At 36.7% G+C, this 24,177-nt stretch overlaps 2 protein-coding genes across 2 annotated transcripts in view; both read right to left on the bottom strand.

Moving 5' to 3' along the window:
- Positions 1-11,427, bottom strand: part of cUnh8orf34 (chromosome Un C8orf34 homolog) — a gene marked incomplete at its 5' end in the record, with an annotated part of 97,537 nt that extends 86,110 nt beyond the window's left edge. The window contains one exon of the mRNA XM_081352261.1: positions 11,344-11,427. Coding sequence (XP_081208387.1) covers positions 11,344-11,427 — 84 coding nt within the window. The remainder of the gene's footprint in view (positions 1-11,343) is intronic.
- A 3,511-nt stretch (positions 11,428-14,938) lies between these two features.
- prex2 (phosphatidylinositol-3,4,5-trisphosphate-dependent Rac exchange factor 2) overlaps positions 14,939-24,177 on the bottom strand; it is a 152,081-nt gene continuing 142,842 nt past the window's right edge. The window contains exon 40 of the mRNA XM_081353151.1: positions 14,939-16,142. Coding sequence (XP_081209277.1) covers positions 16,097-16,142 — 46 coding nt within the window. The 3' untranslated portion in view covers positions 14,939-16,096. The remainder of the gene's footprint in view (positions 16,143-24,177) is intronic.

Below are 24,177 nucleotides of genomic sequence, written 5' to 3'. Positions count from 1 at the left end.
ATACTATATAGTAGGGAAGTATTTGATTTTGGACACAGAGCAAGAGTTTTCAAACTAGGGTCCAGGGACCACAAATGGGCTGCAAAATTGGATTTCAGAATTTAAAACATTTTACAAAATGTTTAATTATACAATTTATGTTTACAGATTTTGACATCATTACGGTTTCATTCTTTCAATTTGGACGTCATGAGAGTATGGCCCTATTATATAACTGTATAAAATGTAAAATAAATAAATAATAATAATAATAATAATAATTGGTAAGAAAATACACTGTTAAATTAAAAGAAGGTAAATATTTTCTAGATAATTAAATAAAAATGATTAAAAAATGTATTAAAAATATATTTAAATAATTTAATACTTTAATTTAAATACTATAACTTTAATAATTCAATACTTAAATAAACTTTAATACTTATATATTTTTTTTTTTTAAATTGAAATGAAAACATGAGGTCTATATAATATCACACTTAACACTATTCTCACACAGGTCTGCTTTATATATTTTAGAAAGGGGGTCCCTTGTAGGGAGCATCATATTTGGGGGTTTCGCCATCAAAATGTTTGAAACAAATAATATAACACACACACACACACACACACACACACACAAATCTGTTTGATTCAGGCAAGATTAAAACCGCAAACACGCCTGTAAAACACAAATTTACCCTCCTCAGGAAAAACTAGTTTTGTCCAATTATGACGTTCAGTTATAAAAACAAATGAAAGCATTTCATAAACAAGTCTATATAAAATAGTGCATGTGAAAACAACTTTTACCAGTCTGAGCTTTTTAAGTGTCTAGGCCCACAAAACAAAGCCTCAGTTCTGTGTTACAAGCCAGACAATCACTAATCAACAAGACGGTAGATATAAATGCAGTAATTACAACACATAAGCCTTGTTGGGTAATTAAACTAACTTAGCAGCAGGGGGTACATAAAAGAGAGACGTAATTTGTGGGTTAAGCAGGAAGTAAATTGAGCAGGGCTGCGTTAACTACCCCAGGCTCCCCGATGAGTAATTGCCCTTGTGGTAAACAGGAAAACATGGTGTGGATTAGCACACACTCGTTTAAAAAAAGTAAACCATTTGATGCTATCTGAGAGGGGTTTTCCCTGCTTACTTCACTGACCACTTTAATACAGACATCAACATGGTGACGACATGGTCGGAAGTCACAGCCAGTGAGAAAAGGACTCACTTACAGCGAATAAGATACTGTATGATAGAGAGGCTGCATAGACGTACTCAAATTTATGTCAAAATCCCTGCTCTAAAATAAGCTTCTCAATGGATTTTCTTGGATCATCAGGATGGAGAAACACAGGATCTCTGGATCATACTGACAGACTGGGGAAATTGGCATGGGGGAGACAATCTGAGCCTCTCTAATAGACAAACTGACTGCAAGCCAAGTTCAGTGCCAGCTTTAAAGTACCACATTCCAAAACACTTCCAACATGTCAAAGAATGTATGAAGTAACATCCAGTGCCAACATACTATGACAATACTATATTGTAAGTACATTTTCATGCATACAGCATCCAGGTGATCAACTACATCTGCCAAAAATGTGCAGGACACAACAAAGACCATTGTGTAGAATACTGCATCCCATAATGCAATGTGCTCAGCTTGCACCTTCCATTTCCAGTATGATGACTAAACTGAAAGATTTCTAACTAAACAATTCATTTATTGTTTTAAGCATTAACCTAACTAAATTGTAAGGACTATTTGTTGTTTACAACGTAAAACTGCAGCTAAATGTTTAAGTAACATCCAGATGGTTTATATTAAACATATTATCCTTGCACTTGCTGACACAAATTCTCTAGATATCTTCTGTTCTGTTAGCATCTTTAAAACATCTTCCTTCATCTGATTACATGAGTGTTCTCAGCTGAACTATCATGAGTCATGATGAAAGCTGATACTGTCTGTTTACCACAGGCTGTCTCAGTCACTGCCATAAACTCTTCAAAAAGAAAAAGCAACAATTCCTTGTTCAAGTTTTTAATGTTGTTTATATGGCGTTTGTAACCGTGTACAAATTCATAAGTCAACACCGTTGCTGAGTATTTTCTCCTTAAAACTGCAGACAGTCTCAAAAACGTGGTTCTTACCTTATAGCAAATCACGTCAACGTGCCGGCGGGAATTAGCATATCATTAACTGCTGCAAAGCAGGGGAGTCTCAAGAGAAGCCAGACTATTAGCTGTTTGATAACATAGTCAAGCAAAAGGCTAATCATATTAATTACTGTTATGTGTCTGACGTTGTAAAGAGCGATACATAAAATACATTACCATTCGACTTGTAGAGTAAACTTGTAAGGAAGCCTGTATAATTCACTCTTCCACTTCTTCTGAATCAGTTTCTGGTTCAAACATATATGGCTGAATTAAACTATTTCCACTTGTCATTGCACAGCGTTTACTACAATAAAGTTGAATGAGTGGATCTCTGAGCTGGTGTGAGTGAGTGGAGGCGGGGCTAATTAGCATATTTATGGCTCCGCATCTACTAAATTAATCAAGGGTGTAGGGTTACATTCAAGCTATTTTAAGGCATGAAGGATTTTTTTTTCACAGGAAAAAACTTTAAATATGTCATTTTGGTGATCAAAGATGAGTTTTAAGGGATTATATGATTGACTACAGGGCGACTTTAAGAGATTCAAATTAATTATTTACTCTTAGGGTTGGAAACTTTCTATGGGAATTAATTGGATTATATGGGAAATAATGGAAATAAATAGGAATAAACTGGAAATTTGCCAAATTTGCCTATAACAGGAAACTTTATAGTCTTTATAGTTCAATCTTGGTTAATACAACCAGATTAAATGCAAAAAATGCAACCCTGCGGATTCTTCAACCACATGCACACAGCCCACAACTTACTGCAGGGCTATTGAGGCCACACCTCCTGCATGCACTGTGCATTCCTCCATCATTTATAAAACGTGCATACACACAGTTTTAACATAGGGTGTGCGTACACACATTTTACAAATGAGGCCCCATGATTCTAAAATCCACGACAACGTTCGTTATATTAAAAAGGACTTTGATGTGGAAAAAATACTTAGCGCCATGTCAGGTTCGAAGAAGATGTACACACTTTTCCTTATAGCAGAGAGTCTGAGTACTGCAGGTATTTGGAAATCCAAGCAATTCTTGCTGCTCGCCATTCTCAGGAAAACGATTTTGATGTTTACTGGTGCTCTTTTATATGTTAATGATATTAATTAGGGGGTGCTTACAAGGCGGAGATCTGAAACCATTCAGCTGTGCACAATTTCAAGATAATTTGCGATTTATAGATATGGAAGTAGAGAAATGATAGTAAGATCAAATGTAGGACAACATTTAGGACAACATCTATGCAACATTTTATAAATGAGGCCCCTGGTCACTCTGGAAGATCTAGATTAACTAGAGAGTTTCCAGAAATTTTCCGCACCTTTGCAACCCTATTTACAGTTTATAGTCTCCTGACTCGACTAGACAATATGGATGCAAAAAGGTATTTATACTGTATGTTGCCACTGTTGACCATGCTATATGTTGAGTTTTTAACCAGAGCTCAGCATTGCCAGAGCCTGCACTCTCATTATTCCTCTGATTCCATCATTTCTGCCTTACGTCACAGCAGGGTGACGCTGACTGAAGACTGGGACAGAGTTCTGGAAGGGTTCCAGCCCTTGAGACAAGAGGAGGAGGAAAGGAAAGAAGTAGTGCAGCCGCAGAGAGCAACACTTGGACAGACAAATCCATTATGTGCATAATTAAGAGTTAGTTAAAGAAGACATGAAATGAAAGTTGCGATAGTCTTTTCGTCCCTATTGTGATGTATACCCAAATGAAACAGGGGTGAAAATGTAGGGAAGGACTTTATTTTGTCCATTGGGAATTGATTGAATTGTTGGATGGTTGTGGTTTGCTATTGGTCGATCTCATGTGAGTGACAGGTTGACCCGCCCTCGCTCTAGTAAACACTTCATCAGAGTAGACAAGAGATGTTGCTGAAAAAGCAAGGGGAACTTATTTTGATAAAAGATTACAGGGCACATGCATTAAAAAAAATGATGTGCACAGATAAATCATTTATAATAAACTCTGCAATATTCCATATAAGAAATAAGATTTGTCCATTTTGATTTAATGGTGAAATCAACAACAGTGCTACACCAGTGACCTTTCCGAGTCTATGATTATACATTCTTTATTGCTTTAACTTTCTTTATACATAAGCTGGGATGTAGTACTTAAAGGGATAGTTCATCCAAAAATGAAATTCTGTCATAATTTACTCACCCTCAAGCTGTTCCAAACCTGTATGAATGTCTTTCTTCTGATAAACACAAAAGGAAATACTTTGAAGAATATGGGTAACCAAAAAGTTGATTGGCTATTGGCTAGTTGAAATACTATGGAAGTCAATGAAGCCCATCAACCGTTTGGTTATTAAAATTCATAAAAATATCTACAGAATTTTCATTTTTGGGTGAACTATCCCTTCAAACCACCTAAATGTTATTTTACCCAGATCGTTGCTGAATAAAATTTAAATTTATAATGCACAAGGCGGCACAACGAGATATTTGACTTGATTGTTTTAAGGTGTTTGATGAAGGTCAATATTTATGAAAAGCATTGAGAAAAAAAATGCACAGTCACAGACATTCCTGTCCGGATGGCATTGGATTTCTTAATAAGGGAACCCTACATGTTAAATTCATCATAATATGATCACAGGATTCGTTTAATATTGTATGTATTCCATTTCAGCCTGTCAGGTGAGCTTGTCCTGTACGCAGGGCGTTTGAGAGGAGCTCACGCAGCGCAGACACCTCAGATGTCTGCAGGTCACTGCAACGTTAATTAGAGACTAGACCGCCAAGAAACCTCTATAAATAAAGGCAAGAGAGGGAATTCTTCATCTCTTCTCCATTATCCAACCCTGCTGTGAGAGTGTGTGTTTCTTCAGGGTACAGATCTGTGTATGTGTGCTGTAATTAGCAATGTCTTAACAAGACCTACACATTTTTGCCTCATTTAAAGGTTGAATATTAAATGACAGAAAATAGTTCGCTGTCACACATGCCTCAACTATGTCCTGTTAAGTTGGGCTCTCAGACACATGTCAACTCTTTGGCTGAAACTTATGACACACCTCCATTATTCATGGTGATACACACAATTTTACCAACCCTGACTGAACATTTCTTGAGGTTTCAATTGCCTGGTGGGTGTCATTTTCAATTACAAGCAGGAAGTGCGATGAATCTCCAGCCAATTGATTTTATTGATATTCTGTGTGCTGATGTAGCATTCAATTTGTTACTTGTGGGACAGTGAGGAGCTCCATAATGACAGTTGCAGCTCAAGGAATTGCCATGGTCTACACGTAAAATGCAAACTTATTTGTTATTCACTATTTCATTGCAATTTTTTTTTTCAGCAATATCAACAGCACGATTTTATGATGTTGCTTTTATACAACACCTAAGTAAATAAGAAGTTAACATTAAATAACTTAGACCTACATTTGCATCTCACACAGTTGTTGCGTTTCGTTCCCGAATGAATGTGTCATTGAACAAAACAGTTAAGTGAATCATTCAGTGACTCACTCATAAAAACACGCTGCGTCCCTGTTTGCCTACTTATATTATACATTAAAAGTATTTGAGCCCTAAAAGTACCTTTTCTCTGAGAGGAAAAAGTAGATACATTTGAGTGTATGGCAGAAGAGTAGGCAAGATTCGGGACATATCGCATCATGAAATAGCACTCTGTGGATTTGCACAGTCTTTTTAAAAATTATCTTGCATGCAGCTTTTAACAAAAGTAATGCTAGTGGCAAAGAAATTACACACTGCAGCTTTAAGACACAAGGACAGCAACCTAGAAACCTACTGAGCAGAAATTACCAAATAACCTTTAACCCCCAGTCCCTTCAGTTCAGTGAACATCAGCTGACACTATTTCAGCAAGGTCTAGGCTGTGATCCTTACAGAGCCCTGGAGAAACTGAGCCACACAAATTGCTCTATACACTGAATGACTTTTCTAGAACTGAGCAATGCACTCTGGGCAAGTGTACCCTTGACTCTAGATGAAATGCATTGGGATGGTCTTATGGCAAAAGCAAAATGGATTTCTCATAAATCTTGCATTTTCATCCCATGTGATTTAACAGAATGGTCAGAGCCAATCAAGAACCATGCCATGATCTCAGTCAATAAATGTCATAACTTCCCCCACCATGAAAGAAAGGAATCTTCTAAAAATAAAACTAAGGGTCCTTAGTAACTAGAGTTTTATGTGGCTCAGTGAGTGCAAATACTATCTGTGACAGCCACAAATCAAACCTCCAGCCATGACAATAATTCTCCAGTACACATAAACACATACTGGCCGAATGAAAAATATATCAACTGTATATATTCCGCATACAGAAATGACTTCTGTGTTGATGCCTGTGGTTTTATTGCCTGAATGCATTAGTGTGTAACTGTATGCTAATCAAACCTCCATTTGCTCAACCTACAGTGTATTTTGTGGGTGAACGCACAATTCTCACAACAGAGATCAATTATGCAGCAGCTTTACAAACATTTTACTCTCTTTATTGCACTGCCTCAAACCATTACACTGTGATACGGCCACTTTGATTGGCTATTGATAGCCTGTTTTCCTGTTCCTGCCCCAAACTTGTTCTCATCACAGCTCGTTATTACCTGAAAATACTCCTCAATATGTATCTTTTCTTACCAAACTGTATAAACGGAAATGAGAATCTAAAAAAAAATAAATAAATATATATATATATATATATATATACAGTGTATAAATCTTGGGCATCAATAGAAGACGGTTCTTCTAGGAAAGTCTCAAGAATATGTAAATTAGAATATCTCTTCAGTAATGAATGCAAAAAAATGCACTCAGGCAAAACAGTTAACGCTAATCAACACATCTCGATCTTCAGCCCCCACACAATATGTCACTCTACTGGAAAATTAAAATAAGCAAAGCCCTAATTTAGTGCAGGTGGATTTAATTATATTAATTTAAAGTCATGTAAGCATGCTACAAGTATTGCCTGCACTATAACATTTATTCCATGCTTTTTTTTTTTTTCTTTGCAGAAGAACTTCCTCATTAATTCTGAGCAGCCAGGAGGTCAATCGCCAGTTAACTAAATCAACTCACATTCTATAGACTTAAGTGAAACTATAAGGTCGTAAAAACTTTAAAGCTACAATATATATATTTTTTCGTCGCTAGGGGTTGCTAACCTTATACAATAACAAAGGCGTAGATGATGACGCAGTGAATAAGCGGAATCATGGAACTTGTCGTCATGCCGATGGATCTAATAATGATTATGGGAAATAATGTTTATGGATGATTGAATACATTCATGTTTTTTAACATGACTGTGGTATGACGCAGGGCGTGATTGCTAATGAGAGACAGATTTCAGCGCCATTCGCGAGTCCCGCGGATATATAGGAATGAGGACATTTCATTCTACCGAACTACCCGCAAGTGCTGAATTAATGGTTAAACTGGTCAGTTTATGTAACAAATTTAACTTGTGAGGTAACGCAGCACTGTTTCACTTGGTCTACACTATCATACTAAACTGCATTTGAGTGTGTTGAAAGTTATAATGTTATTCTATGTGTTAGTGTGTTGGCTGTATGAGACTAGCAGTAAGCTAGATCAGCATTAGAATAACACACTGATGATCATATTCTAACATTTCATCATGTTGAGCTATATAAAATTGTTTCGTTTTATGTACATTTGCTCACCTGTCTAATAAAGTACATGCAAGAACGGCGTCTCTGTCAAGTCGTGAAGCTCTGTCAGGTCCAAGTTAGTGGCGGACGCGGAGCTCTCGGCATCTCGAAAACGCCACGCCGATATTGATCCTCGTTTTATTTCTCCTTTCGTCCCAAAGTCAGCTTGCCATGGTTTTGCCATGGAATTTCTCTGAATTTACAAATTCTTGGAAACATTTAGGATAATGTAAGTACACAATTGAAAGAAATATATAACAATGTGCAAGTGGTTTTTGGATATTTTGATACAAAATTCTTACATATTGTACCTTTAACAAATTGCTTTTCTGTCTTTGCTGCTGCTGACAAGGAATGTGTTAGTGTGATCAGATGAGTCAGTTCAAAAAGAGAAAAAAGTACTTTCATATTATAAATATTTATTTAAGTGGTCAAATTCTGTGGCAAACAAATGTATTTCATGTTTAAAAAAACTGACCTATAAAATATTACAGTTCTGTGTTGCCGTGCCTTGGTGAGCAGCAGCTACAGCTGTCATGTTATTCCCCAGTCCCATGCATATTGCATTCATAGTGACCTCAATTTAGGTTTACTTGTCAACTTCGTTTTTTTTTCAAGAACCGGTAAAGTAGCTAACAAGGGTCATTTATAATTTTTTCTTACAGTGTGTCTGTATTGTTCTACCGAAGCACTCGCAGTGACTCAGTTACAGCGTAAAGGGGAAACACACCGGGCAAACACACCTGGAAAGAGATACTGATAATAGTTATGATGTGCAAACAAACTGAGACTCTATATCAGCTGTTTGCAGTGACATTATAAAATAACAGAGGCATACCCTGATAGAGAAAACAGGCATCCCTGTTTAATACGATAATATTTGTGTCACATGTTATGAATGGATATGAAAGTGCGGTGCAAATTAAAATTTACATAACAGCATTTGTGTATAATACTAATGAACATATAAGCAGGACTGGGATAAGTTGTCTCACTTTTTACTCAGTAAATATTTGATATATGGAAAGAATGAGTGAACATTTTCACCATTGATGTCTGAGAAAAAAAAAAAGGTCAGTTCACAGAATAGACAATAATAGTGGGGCAAGTTGTTGCACTATTTGGGGTAAGTTGTCACAGTGGAACAGCCTATTAAGAGCCTACTAGCCTATTTTATTAAAATAAAATAAAATAATTCCTGCCTATGCCTCAGGCTCACTGTGTCCCTACATAGGACAGGCAGTTTGTAGAATTGATGGATAGGTGAAAAAATAAATAAAATAAATAGGGCTGTCAAAAGATTAATCGCGATTAATCGCATCCAAAATAAAAGTTTGTGTTTAAATAATATATGTGTGTGTACTGTGTATAATTAAATTTGTATATATAAATACACACACATGTACCCTAACCCTAACCCTAAACCCTTCAAAAAATGTATATTGAACTTTTAGTTTCACAAAAAAAATATTTTAATTTAAGGCTAAATTAAAACCAACATACTTTGAAACGCACATATAACCATGCTAGAGAAAATACACGTTGATAGGACTTTTGACTCAAAACCTCCTAGTTACTCGGATACAGCCCTTGTGACAACTAGCCCCGTTCTAATCTACTTTAAATTATATTCATTAAAAACATGAGCATGTGTAAACTGTCTGTAATTAAGTGTTACCATATTTAGCAGGACTTGTCAGACTAATCTGAGGGAATTTCAAGAGACTGCTAAAGAATTCTCACAAATAAAAAATACTTCAAAACTAACACACACAATTCAAAAGCGATAAAGAGGAAGAAGGCGAGAGACACTCGCGCAACAACCCACTCACAGCGCTCGCCCCCGGGGGAAACGCGTTCATGTGGGAGATCTCTGCGCGGCGCCGCTGTCCATGGTACTAGGTCACACGCGCGCTGCTTTTAGCTTTATTGCTGTTTAATATTCAGCCCATGCACACAGTCCCTGCTACAAGACAGTTGATACATCAGCAGTTTGCTCGTATAGACCGTTCCTCTTACTACAGATGCCTCATGGAGGTAAAGCAGTGGTGGATGACAACGCTGTTTTGGTTCATTATGGTGTGGAGCAGTTTTCTCAAGGTGACTGGTGTGTCCAGTTTCTATTGTTTCAGACATAGTGGCCAGCTCCAGTCTAATGGACACTATGCGTATAGTCTAATACCATTTCAAAGGCAATCTGTTCAATTAATTATAGGTTTTTACTTAGTCCCCCACATCATCCAAATGATTATCCAATGTTGCTGACAGTGCAAAAGTAGAAGAGACCGGGCAATGTAACATTTTATTTAAACGTCTGCAACTCAGTTGATTTTTGTGCTATGCATTTCAAACTTTAATATTATGTTCCCATATGTGTTAGAAATCTACAAATTATTCCTAAACTCTGTAAATTAATGGCAAATACAAAGATTGCTGCGGTTACATATCTCATATAGCTACCAGATGTACCACATGTATTTTAAATTTGGTGCATTCAATAATTGTAGTTTTAAAATGTATCTTAAAAACTATTATTATGACATAAACATTTTGTTTTAATATAAGCCTACTGTCCCATTTTGTGCAATCTTTGTGGGTCCACTATACATCAGAAAGTGTTACAACCCTCTCATTATATTTATATTCTTTTAACATGTTACCTCAAAATGTGTTCTGGTCCAGTAAATCCAAAACTTCTTACAACTTCCTGAGTCTTACAACTTCTATTGTCACTTCATAAGGGTCTTGGGTAACAGAGTCCTTGTTACACGTTACATGTAGTTACTGTAGCAATAACTATAAATTATACATAATAACATGTGACTAACCCTAAACCAAACCCCTATCCTAACGTTATAGTAAGTACATGTAGTGTATAGTTCATTCCAATTTAAACGTTGGCATTATTCACCCCGTGTTACATCATTCCCATGTCTCCTGTACAGTATGGCCATATATTTACAGTGCAGTATTCATTTAATTCAACTATACAAAACAAATGCAAGGACATATCTTAAGAAGGAGCTGGGACCTGGCGTTCCCAATACAGTATATAGCCTATATTCAAATACGAAAATCTTGACAAAAGAAACAATGGCATCAGATTGGCTTGCTGCTAGAAATCGTCCAGTCAGCAGAAACATCTTCTATCACATTACTTCAGATGATTTCTACAGGGTAGGCTATAATGAGAGCCCAATTAAGTCCAAAATCTCTAGTTTCCAACTGTTCCATTGATTAAATGGAGGTAAGTTGAATGCAGGAGGCTTTGCACAAACATAAGCACAAACATCCCGCTTACACTTCCCAATTCAAACGACCTCAAATGAAATAAGATGTTCTTAAAATGCCCTGTGCCATCATAATTCACTTACAATTCAACTCTAATTCACATCTAAATCTGCGTTCGAGCAGACAAGAAGATCCTGCTTCATTCGTTTCCAATGCAGCAAAATCTCGAGGTGCCTTACGAGCATCGTTTGTGGAGAAAAAGTTGTAGCGCATACCTCAAACAAGGGTCCGATTTTATTCTTCTCCAGGTATGACTGAATTCTTGACTGCTGAACAGACGCCATGGGAATGCGTTGCATTAAACAGCAAATGGTTTAGATATGGTTAAATATAGCCAAGCATCTTCAAACGTGTGGGATTGCGGACGGATCTCTAGCGGGAAGTGAGTGGACATCCAGCGCTGCTGAGAACTCGTCTTCTGCTCCAGCACATGCTGAAAGTATCAGGGTTTGGTCACTATCTGATGGGACTGTCCCTCCTCCGGTCTCGGCAGAGTAGCTGGCGACGGCTTCTTCTCAAAGCCAATGAAAAAGATTACACCTCAGGTCGATTTTCATTGGCTGTTCATGTCTGAGAGACCCGCCCTCGTTGTTTACACAGAGTAAGTGTTATTAAACTCATATGACGCTAAACAAATGAAACTTATATATAATGCAAAGGATTCTTGTGGGCTTATTATGCCTTATTATCTTGTAGGCTATAGGCTAAATGTATCCACACTTATGTATTATATTGCTTACTTCAAATGTCAGGAGCATTATGTGTTAAAATAGCTTAACAACAAAACTGCATGCATTTTGCGGAAGTACATAGTTTGTGTTGTACTACGGCTCTGCGGGACTGTTAGGATGAATATTTATCCTTCTGCTCATAAAACACCCACTATAGGCTTAAGAGATATAAGTTTGGATGGAAAGGATCTCAAGCTGTTATAGCTGTAGCCTACTTTGTAATAGATACAGCACTTCCTTGAAAATAAATTCCAGCACAGCATTACAACAACCATAATTAAATGACCTTTCACAATAGATAATGGTTTGCAGTGAACTCTGTTGGAGAGCTACATGGCAATTTATCTGTTCAATAAAATATCTTACTCACCTGTTGAGTAGTAAAAAAACGCCATTTCCACGTCGCTTTTAAAACATTCCTAATGTCAGTTTGCGCCATCTCCGAAAAGCCAAGAAAATGCTGTGTCTCATTTTATTTCAAGCATTTATTACGAGAATTATTAAAATTCACTTTTTTTCCAAGAAGCACTGTTTGGCCTTAGAGGACGATAGACGCAAGTACGCAAATTCGCGCGAAAAACCTCCTTCTAGGTCTAATGGGCCGTTTACAACTAAAAATGGAAAACTTTGTATGCATTTAACTTTTAAAAATGGGTTTCAAAGTGGAAGTTTTTTTAAAACGATATCATTATTTTTGAAAACGGTGACGCCATGCACATGCGTATTACATGCAGGGGGCCAATGTTTCATAAAAAACTGAAGCTTCCCTGGGCGCCGCCATTGATTAGCAGACCCCCACCTGCTGTTAGCATTCCATTGACTCCCATTCATTTTGGCGTCACTTTGACAGCGAATAACTTTACATCTGAGGCGTTTAAAGACTCCATTTGTACATTATTATAACACGAAAATGTATAAAAGGCTCCATTACCTTGTATCTTACGTTATGGCCCCGTAGAAGCAGTTTTTGTAAAAATAGGCTAAAGATTGCGCCATAACCACGCGACTCTCTGTCGCACAGTAGAGAAATTACCGTATGGACAGGAGAAGCTCGCGGGCAATCGGGGGGACGTGGAGGCAAAATGACAAAATAATTAGTTAGAATACTTAGCAAAAGTTTCTCCTGCTCCTAGCTCATGGACACCTCCTACTCACACTCTCCGTCTCTGCAAGTTTCGGAAGGGAATGATTCGGATTTCTCTTGGCACAGCTACTAGAAGACAGACAGGTTGCTCACGTCACATCTACGTCGTCAAGCTCAGTTTGAGTCTGCGGATTACGGTCAGCCATCAGGAAGTGAGGGCTTCTAATTGACTTCACTTTTCACCGTTGAATCCAATGGGGTCGCTATGTCCATTTCTTTTACTGTCTATGATTACATGTTCAGTCTAAAAGCGCATATTGTTTCTTTAAAAAAGTGACATCGCCAACTACTGGCCTGGCATGCATAATACAGCGTTTTTAATCGTTTTCACAGATCCGCGTTAATGGGATCGTTTTGTCATCTATATGCAAAAAACGCAAAGGAAAAACTTTTCGTGCAAACGTACAAAATATACACACTTATAATGGGCTTACCATAGAATCAGGGTAAGAAAAAAAAAACACGTTTCGGAAGGATTGAAGGTGTATCGTATGGAAGCTTGTTTCTGCCACAAAATAAAAAAAAATAAAAGATAATTGCGACTTTTTATCTCACAATTGCGAGTTTACATCTCGCAATTCTGACTTTATTTCTCAGAATTGTGAGATATAAAGTCAGAATTGCGTGAAATAAAGTCAGAATTGCGAGATATAAAGTCAGAATTTGCGTGAAATAAAGTCAGAATTGCGTGTTATAAAGTCAGAATTCTGACTTTTTTTTCTAGCAATTGCGACTTTATATCACGCAATTCTGACTATATCTCAGAATTCTGACTTTATATCACGCAATTGGGAGATATAAAGTCAGAATTGCATGATATAAAGTCGCAATTGCGTGTTATAAAGTCAGAATTGTCAGATATAACCTATTCTAAGGTAAAACAAAAAAAAAAAGTCCGTCTTTTTTCCCCCTTAGAATTGGACTTTATATCTCACAATTCTGAGAAAAGATGTCAGAATTGCGAGATGTAAACTCGCAATTATGTGTTATAAAGTCAGAATTGCGTGATATAAAGTCAGAATTCTGAGATATAAAGTCAGAATTGCGTGATATAAAGTCAGAATTGCAAGAAAAAATTCTGACTTTATAAGACGCAATTGCGACTTTATATCTCGCAATTCTGACTTTATATCTCGCAATTCCGAGAAATAAAGTCAGAATTGCGAGATGTAAACTCGCAATTGTGAGATAAAAAGTCGCAATTATCTTTTAAAATGTTTTATTCAGTGGCGGAAACAAGCTTCCATAGTATCGACTCTGATGAAGAAGAAAAAAATTAGATGGGAGGAAAAATTATTGGGCAATGCTTTTGCTTTCTCTCGCAAATGATTTGCGTTCCCCGAGAAACTTTGTGTTAATTTGCAAACACAAAAATTTTGCAAAAGAACGCAAACGTTTTTTTTGTTTTTTTTTTTGTGAGAGAATGCAAACATTTTGCGAGCAAACGCAAAGTTTCTCGGGGGAACCAGAACATCTGTAAAACATTTACTCCATAAAAACTGCAAGTGACAGTGAGCCCAGGGATATTATGACAGGTAAACAATGTTTGTCAAAGACAGTTGTCTACATGCAGAGGCCATTAGTGAGATTCCTGAAGACTTTAACTGGTCTGATACCAGCTGCACATCTGATGGATGAGAGCACAGCACATAAAGCAGCTGGGAGTTTGTGTGCACTCAGTGCATACTGTCAGATGCAAACTAAATACATTCACTTGAGAGACCTGTGACAGATTTGCAGCACAAATTTAAATCAAAATCACTGTTTAAGTCTGTTGCATAAATATGTACAGTCACACAGTTCCACCATGTAAAATGGGTAAAAATAAATACATTATATATATATATATATATATATATATATATATATATATATATATATATATATATATATATATATATATATATATAAAGAAATATGATTGCATTTTCTTTTAAACATTTTTTTATTTGAAATGAATTACGATTTGACATTACAATTTACTATAATAATGGGGGAATCAACCTGGTTTTCAGGTTAAAAAGATACATGTATTCAGAAAATCTCAAAAAGGGTTAGTTTTAAGACAAAATAAATAACTTTTTTTTAACTAAAAACATTTTTACAGTAATATCATCACACGAATTTATGTAACCTTCTGGCTGCTTTTATCAAGAGCATGTATAATTCATAGATGCATCATATAACATAAAAATATCTTCTGTTTCTCAAAATGGTACTTATGCAGTTAAAAAACAATTTCTGTTTAGCGCGGTTTCTCAATATTGCATAGTAATGACTGATTAATTTGTTATTTTAAGCAACACTAATATAACATGTAACACGATAACTCCTGAGTACTGAATTTTTAATTGTGGTGAGACAAAAACATTTATAGACCTATGTAAGTGTGACAAATATATAAACCTATAACACTGATGACTGTGTCGTATGAACTTTCCAGTACTGTGTGTCACCCTAGATTCACTGAGACTGCAGTACTGAGACTGCGACATGTAGCTTAATGCACTATGGTGTTAATAAACTCTAAACAACCTTTAAGAGTAGAGAAACCTAATGTGAAAGCTAAACCTACATATGTCAAAGATTTATATGAGAATAGATGAAATAAAACAAAATGCACATACAGTTGCAATGAGGCTTTTGGATGCTATGCCCAATAAAAGCAACTATAAACAAGTTACGCCTTAACATAAGAGACTAAAGCACTGTGCAAATTCTTTTACATAAAGAAAAAAACAGTTATTGGAACAGACATTGTGATTGACACTCTATTGATGTGAATGACTTGACAGCAGCGGTGAGATCAGACATTCTGTTTGTTTGATCTTCGGTCTAAAATGAGATGCGCCGTAGCAAAGCATGAAATAAAAAAAATATTGGTGCCTTTAAAAAGCTATGAGAAAAGTCATTAGATATTATGATGTGAACTCTTGAGAGGTGACAGATGCCTCTAAGCAGGAGAGAGGCTAGACGTCCAGACAGTCTCTTTACTTAGTGTGTGTGTGTGTGTGTGTGCGTGTGTGTGTGTGTGTGTGTGTGTCTCGTCTGGAGTTGAACCAGGGCTGGTCCAGATCTTTTGAAGACATGGGTTCAGGGGTCGCCGTCAGGAGGTGGAGGCTGACACAGTTTGTACAATCTGTTAATAGAATTTTAGAAATATTAAAATAATTATATATAGAGTTTTCTGTGATGGGTAGGGTTAGGGGACAGAATATATAGTTTGTATATTATAAAAATCATTACGTCTATGTAATGTCCCCATAAAAGATGAAAACCCAACATGTACCCCAGTACCTTCTTGGATTTAGGCAGCATTTGTTATATGCCAAATAAACATAAGCCACACAGCGATGATCACATGCAACACGCTATGAAAAGCTATGAGTCATTGTCTTGAGGGTCACGCTACAGTACATCTTCCTACGGACCTCAAGTGACTGTGAAAGATTAGAGTTTACACTGGAGTTTTGAACCTGCTGAGAGAGAGTGAGTAGATATGCTTTTTAATGTATGTTTCATTCTGTTTCCCAGCAGGAAATATAGTTTGGCTCCCATGCGCGCTCTCTCTCTCTCTCTCTCTCTCTCTCTCTCTCTCTCTCGTGCGCATGCGTGAGCGTCTGTTGAGTGAGCGAGCGTGGAGAGCGTGTGGTGAGTTTGAATGAGTTTTCTGCCCGCTGTGGCCTCTTTTTCTTAGTTGAATATCGCTATTTTTTGACGTTTAATCTGTATTGAGTAGATAAAACAATATAGTGTTTTTTTTCTGGCCGTTGATTATCAGTGTATCACCGAGGGCATGGCGGCCCAAGGTGTTGACTCACTTGATTCATTAACACGGCGTCACGGGGTTAAAGTGACGGCCGCAGCAAGTGTGGAAGATTGTGTCTTAGCTATCGGTGAGATTGTTGGACATAAGAGTATTTTAGCAGCGTCAAGAATGAGCAATGCGGTTGTTTGTTTTTTTGAACACTGTTGAAAATGCCAATAATGTTGTAGAAAGAGGAGTTGTAATTCGTGGTCTTTTTACACCTGTGCTTTCTCTTTCAACACCTGCGAGGAAAGTTATTTTGTCTAATATTCCACCTTTTATCAAAGATGAGGCTTTGGTTAAAGAATTGTCACGTTTCGGGAAGCTAGTTGCTCCTGTGAAAAAGATTGCGATCGGGAGTAAATCGGACTTAATCAAACATGTGGTGTCTTTTAGGAGATTCACTTATATGATTTTGAGTGAGAACAGAACTGAACTGAATTTAAATCTGAAATTCAGATTTGATGATTTTGACTATACTGTCTATGTATCCACTGACACTACAATGAAGTGTTTTGGATGTGGAAAAACGGGGCATTTGGCTCGTGCTTGTCCCGCAAATACACGTACAAGGCAGGACATGATAGATGAGAGTGTGGTGCAAGATGTGGAAAGTGTTGCTGGAACATCTGTGTCAGTACCTGTGATTTCAGTAAGCCTACCTGTAAACTCAGCAACTGTGAATTCAGCACAGAGTGTCAAAGACACAATTAACAAAGTTGCCTGTGAACAAACAGTCGAAACTGTTGTTAAAACTATGATGGTAGTGAAAGATTCGGATTTGACTGATAAGGGTCAGGCAAAGTCAAATGTAAGCTTGCTTCAAGAAGCTAATGTGATTGTTGAAGAATTGATGGACACACAAAGCAGTTCAACGAATTGTTTATCTGATATAGAGTCTGTATCAGACAGTGTAAATATGTGTGAAGTAGACATAGATCAAGCTGTCTTTAAAACTCCTCTAAAAAGGAGAAACAACGATAAAGAAAGAGTTTCAAAACAAGCAAGAAAAGATCAGAAAAATGATACAGATAATGTTGAAAGTGAAAGTGAATTGTCTGATTCTAGTGCTTCAAGTTGTTCACAAAGCGAGTGGATATGTAATGATTACAGTGCTGAAGAAATTAAGAAGTTTTTAAAAGTAACAAAAAATCAGAGAGGAGTACAGGTTGCTGATTTTTTCCCAGACCTGAAACGGTTTGCAGAAAGTACTAAGAATCTGATGAGTGAAGGTTCCTTTCTGGATAAAGAAGTATATCGACTGAAAAAAATTGTTACAAAAATCCAAAACCAGCTGAATAATGATGATAAAGTGGCATAGATCCTTTGCCTTGAGTGGCTGTGTGTTTCTGTATAGATTATTTTTTGTAAGTTTCTTTTTTTCTTTACACATGGCAGATATCCGTATAGCATCTTTAAATGTGAACGGAGCCAGAGATGATGTAAAGAGAATGCAAGTGCATGAAACAATAAGGCAGAAACAACTTGATGTTCTTTTTTTACAAGAAACACACAGTGATGATAGAAATGCTACAGACTGGATAAAAGAATGGAATGGTCATATATTTCTAAGTCATAAAACTTCACGTAGTGGAGGAGTTGCCATCATGTTTGCAAAGAAGTTTACTCCATGCTCTTTTAAGATAGAGGAAATAGTGAAGGGGAGACTTTTAAAAATTCAAGCTTTTTTTGAAAAATATGTTTTGGTTTTTATTTGTGTGTATGCTCCCACTTTTCCAATAGAGAGAGTTGCTTTTTTAGATATTCTATGCTCAACTTTAGATAAATGTAATAGCGAAGAGTATTTATTTCTTGGTGGTGATTTTAATTGTGTTGAACAAAATATTGATCGCAATCATATAGAGCCACATATGCCTTCTCGTAAGCGGCTTTGTGAAATAATAGAAAGAAACGATCTATGTGATGTCTGGAGAAGCATAAACGGAGATTTACGGCAATATACATGGGCTCATGCACACGAAAATCTATTGTCTTTAGCAAGACTAGATAGATTTTACAGTTTTAAACACCATCACAGTGTTTTTAAGAGCTGTATAATATTTTTCAGACCACAGTTTAGTTATTTGCAGTGTTTTCTTCAATTCTGTCTCACCAAGGAGTGCGTATTGGCATTTTAACACTGCTTTGATAAATGATGTCTTTTTTAAAGAGACTTTTGATTTTTTTTGGAAAAATTTTAAAAATGAAAAAGTTTCTTTTTCTTCTCTGCAGAGTTGGTGGGATTTTGGCAAGACTCAAATCAAGGTTTTTTGTCAACAGTATACTCAAAATATCACAAAGGAGACCGCTAAGTCAATAAGAGTTTTAGAAGCTGAAATTCTTAATCTTCAAGATATGGCACAATTAAGTGAAAATCAAGCGTATGTCGATTCTCTTTTTTTAAAGAAAACTGCTTTATCTGACCTACAAGAGATGAAGGCACAGGGGGCGCTGGTCAGATCGCGTTTTAAAACCATAGAACAGATGGATGTACCATCAAAATATTTCTTTGGTTTAGAAAAAAAGAATGGCCAGAAACGTTTTATTCATTCATTACTTTCTGAGTCTGGATTTTTGTTGTCAGACTCTAAGGAAATAAGAGAAAGAGCAGTTGGTTTTTATGAAAAACTTTACAAGTCTGAATATAAAGAAGATAAAGACTTAGAGAAGGCTTTTTTTGGACAATTACCAAAAATTTCAAAAAAAGCAAATATAGCACTTTCAAAGCCTATTGGCCTGGAAGAATTGTTTAAAGCTCTTCAAAGTATGGACAATGGTAAAGTTCCTGGATTAGATGGAATCCCGTTTGAGTTTTACAAAAGTTTTTGGTCTGTTATTGGAGAAGATTTGTTATTAGTTCTTAATGACAGTTTAACAAAAGGACGATTGCCAATAAGTTGTAGAAGAGCGGTCTTGACCCTTTTGCCTAAGAAAGGTAATTTAAGTGATATAAAAAATTGGAGACCCGTGTCCTTATTGTGTTGTGATTATAAACTGTTATCTAAAGTACTAGCTACTCGTTTGGGTGAGTTTTTAGATGAAGTCATTCATCCTGACCAGTCATATTGTGTGCCTGGTAGGTCAATTTTTGACAACATTCATTTAATCAGAGATTTGTTTGATGTAACTAAAATGTTTGGTCTTGACATAGGCTTGATTTCCTTAGATCAAGAAAAAGCATTTGATCGCGTCGAACACAACTATTTGTGGAAGACGCTTCAGGCTTTTGGTTTTAACTCAGATTTTTTATCTTATGTTAAAATCCTATATTGTGATATTGAGAGTATTCTGAAGATTAATGGTGGCTTATGTGCTCCTTTCAAAGTGGGTCGAGGAGTACGACAAGGCTGTTCACTCTCAGGGTTATTATACACCCTTGCAATAGAACCACTTTTAAGTGTTTTAAGGAGAGTTCTAGAAGGAGTGTCTCTACAGAATTGTAAGATTCCTCTGTGTCTGTCTGCATATGCAGATGATGTAGTGGTGATGATTAATAAACAAAGTGATGTTGATGTATTACTTGAGACACTAAAAGATTTTGAATCAATTTCATCTGCAAGAATTAATTGGAATAAAAGTGAGGCAGTTTTGATGGGAGAGTGGAAATGTAGAGCACTACCAAATCTTCCAGGAGGTCTATGCTGGACAAGAGATGGTTTGAGATACTTGGGAGTTTTTTTAGGAAATGAAACAGTATCTCAAAAAAACTGGATCGGAACTGTTGAAAAGCTTAAGAGCCGACTTGAAAAATGGAAATGGCTTGTACCAAATTTATCATACAGAGGACGTACTCTGGTGATTAATAATTTGGTGGCTTCCTCTTTGTGGCACCGGATGGCCTGCATTGACCCACCAGCTTATTTACTTGCAAAGATCCAGTCTGTTTTATTGGACTTTTTTTGGGACAAGTTACACTGGATACCGCACAATATCTTGTATTTAAAAAAAGAAGAAGGGGGTCAAGGACTCATACATGTACAAAGCAGGACTGCGGCCTTTCGGCTACAATTCATACAACGCTTGCTTACCAGCTCAGAGAACATGGCCTGGAAGTCAGTGGCCTGTGTTATACTTCAGTCCGTTGATGAACTCTGTTTAAGCGAAAATTTATTTTTGATGGATCCAAAGAGAATCAGTACAACGGAGCTTCCTGTTTTTTATAGAAATCTGTTTAAAGTTTGGGACCTTTTTAAAGTGAAAAGAACTGAGACAGATTCTCTTTTTTGGTTACTCGAAGAACCCATGATTTATGGTGCTCGTCTGGATATCTCACATGCATGTGGACTATCAAATGGTGCTCTTATTAAATCCAAAATTGTAACACTGGGGCGTTTAATTAATGTGACTGGTCCCTGTTTTAAAAATGTGGAAAATGTGGCTGCCTTATTAGGTATTAAATCAGTTCGAATTGTTGAAAGATTTCTTCAGAATTTGCAGTCTGTATTTACAGCGAAAGAGTTGAACATGCTTGGAAACTGTTTTGCTAAGAAACTTCTGCCTAGCGATAAAGATGCTTTTCCAAAGTGTTTTTTGTCCCCAAATATAGGGGAAAATTCTGGAGTTTTTTTGGAAAATGTATCCGATATGGATTTATATAAAGTTGGGGGAAAAGTTTTTTACAATGCTTGTGTAAAAGTTTTCAACAAAAAAGGGTTGCATGAAAGAGTTGATTCACCTTGGCGCACTATTCTTGAAGTTGATGAAAATGTAAAACCAGAGTGGAGGGCACTTTATAAGCCACCATTAACAAAAAGAATTGGAGACTTACAATGGAGAATTATACATGGTATAATTGCTGTTAATTCTTTTATTTCTATTTTAAATCCAAATGTTAATCAAGAGTGCCCTTTTTGTTCTCAAAGAGAAACTGTTTTTCACATGTTTATGCACTGCTCAAGACTTAAGCCTTTATTTGACTTGTTGAAGGATATTTTCATTCGTTTTGATGAGAATTTTACTGTAACAGTTTTTATTTTTGGTTTTAAATATACCAGAAGAAGACAAGATGAATGCCAATTGATTAATTTTATTGTAGGCAAGGCAAAAATGGCAGTATATGTTAGCAGAAAGAGGAAAATTGAACAAAAAGGTGATTATGATGTTGTGATAATGTTTAGAGCCATGATCAAAGCTAGACTGCTTATTGATTTCTATTTTTATAAAGCTACTAACTGTCTAGAAACGTTTGAAAAGATATGGTGTCATAGAGGGGCATTGTGTTCTGTTATGGACAGTGAAATTGATTTTTCATATTTTCTATAAACATGATGTGATTTACATTTGAAAGTTTTTAAAATTGTTAAATATTTTTGTAATAAATGTTTTTGGAAAAATCTCTCTCTCTCTCTCTCTCTCTCTCTCTCTCTCTCTCTCTCTCTCTCTCTCTCTCTCTCTCTCTCTCTCTCTCTCTCTCTCTCTCTCACACGCACACGATGGCTGTTCTAAGAGAGGACATGAACTTTATGTTCAAGAATATGTTTTGTGAATTTAATACCCTGCAGGTTCATTGTATATGGATGAAAACAACAATGTGCACATTTGCAAGAATGCTGTGTGTTTTGTTTCATACGGCTGTACAGCAGGAAGTCATTTAAAGAATAAATGCCGGACAGCCGTTCCTGAGTTTGTGTCTCGAATAAAACTGTGGGCCGCTTATCACTAGATTACCATTTTCATAAAGAAATACCAGCCCTAGTCAAGCAGCAAATAATAGTGTTATACAGTAGCTGTATGTGAGCTATACACTTAAAAAAGGTACAAAAAATCTAAATTAACTGGTTTTATTTCAAGTCATAAATATTATTTAATATTGTTGAGTCAACCTAAAAACATTCATTTGTACCAAACACCTTTTATGGGTTAAAGGCATACTATGCAGTTTCCGTTTTTGCCAAACAGCGACCCCTAGAGTCGTTGTGGAGTACTTGTATTTAACGTTACTGTCGTAAATACCACTCATGCAGAGCCGTCTCTGCACTCACGGCCTGATCCCCTCCCCGCTTTCTTCGTTTTCTTCGTCGACTCTGCCATGATTCACGTCTGAAATGCGTGCTAGTGTCTTCCATAGAGGCTGCTTCATATGTTGTTGACGTATGTGACGTCGTGCCGTAAAGCAAGTCGTGATTCTCGCGAGATTTGACGCCCCGCCACCTCTCAAACTTGCATTGCTGATTTTGTCAGCGGCGAAAGTATTAATTTACTCACATTCATTCCAAACACTTAAAGCCAGGGACACAACAAGTCGGTTGGCCATGGGCACTTTTGATCCGTTTTTGAGCGACGGTTAGCTCAGTTTTTTGGTGTGTTCCGCACCGTTGACTATTATTGAACGTCATCGTTTTTTTTTTTTCTTTTGCCGATGTTCTTATTTTCATAATAACATGAGCCGAGTGGAATGAAGAAAGTGATCAGGATGATTGATATTCAAAATGTTAAAGGAGAACTCCGGTCAATTTTAACATTGAGCTCATTTTTTTGTAAATTTAGAGTGCTGTCAATACAGAAAACAATGACAAAAATCGGTGTTGCCTACACCATGTTATCCTCTTTTTAAAATTTGCACCCTGTTGACTTCAATGGGGCAAGTTTTAAACCTGCCTTTAGCCTCTTAACATCCTTGATGTGTCATTACAAGTGCACAGCCAATGTGAGTGATTCCTTCAGAGTGATCACGGGTGAATCTGACTGCAGTAGATGTGAAAGATATGAATAAAAATGATGTTATTTCAGCCAGCGCACATACCTGTATTTTCTTCCTGTTTTCGGTCGAAGTCCATAGTAATCGATTGTCGAGTTCACACGCATAGGTTTAATTACCTATGATCACGCGCGTGAACTCGACAATCGATTACTGAAATAACATCATTTTTATTCATATCTTTCACATCTACTGCAGTCAGATTGACCCGCGTTCACTCCGAAGGAATCACTCACATGGCTGGGCACTTGTAATGACACATCAAGGATGTTAAGAGGCTAAAAGCAGGTTTAAAACGTGCCCCATTGAAGTCAACAGGGTGCAAATTTAAAAAGAGGATAACACGGTGTAGGCAACACCGATTTTTGTCGTTGTTCTCTGAACTGACAGCACTCCAAATTTACAAAAAAATTAGCTCAATGTTAAAATTGACCGGAGTTCTCCTTTAAGCAAGCGCTGCTCTGTTTACGGTTTGTATAGTATATCTGCAGTCCTAATTTCGGTTTCCCTTTTTGAATGATGAAAATGATGACGTTCCTACACAGTCGAATAGTCCTTTGGTGTGTTCAAAACACTTGGCCGAGACGCAGTGAAAAATCTCCTCTAGTTATTTGACGTCGGTTTGGTTTAAGGTTTACAGCAAACCCCTCATCAGAATGTTTGAGGCAT

The sequence above is a fragment of the Scardinius erythrophthalmus genome (genome assembly GCF_964197995.2).
Source record: "Scardinius erythrophthalmus genome assembly, chromosome: 22".
Lineage (NCBI taxonomy): Eukaryota > Metazoa > Chordata > Actinopteri > Cypriniformes > Leuciscidae > Scardinius > Scardinius erythrophthalmus.
Note: the sequence above shows the minus strand (reverse complement) of the source record. Positions and strands in the feature narration are given on the sequence as shown.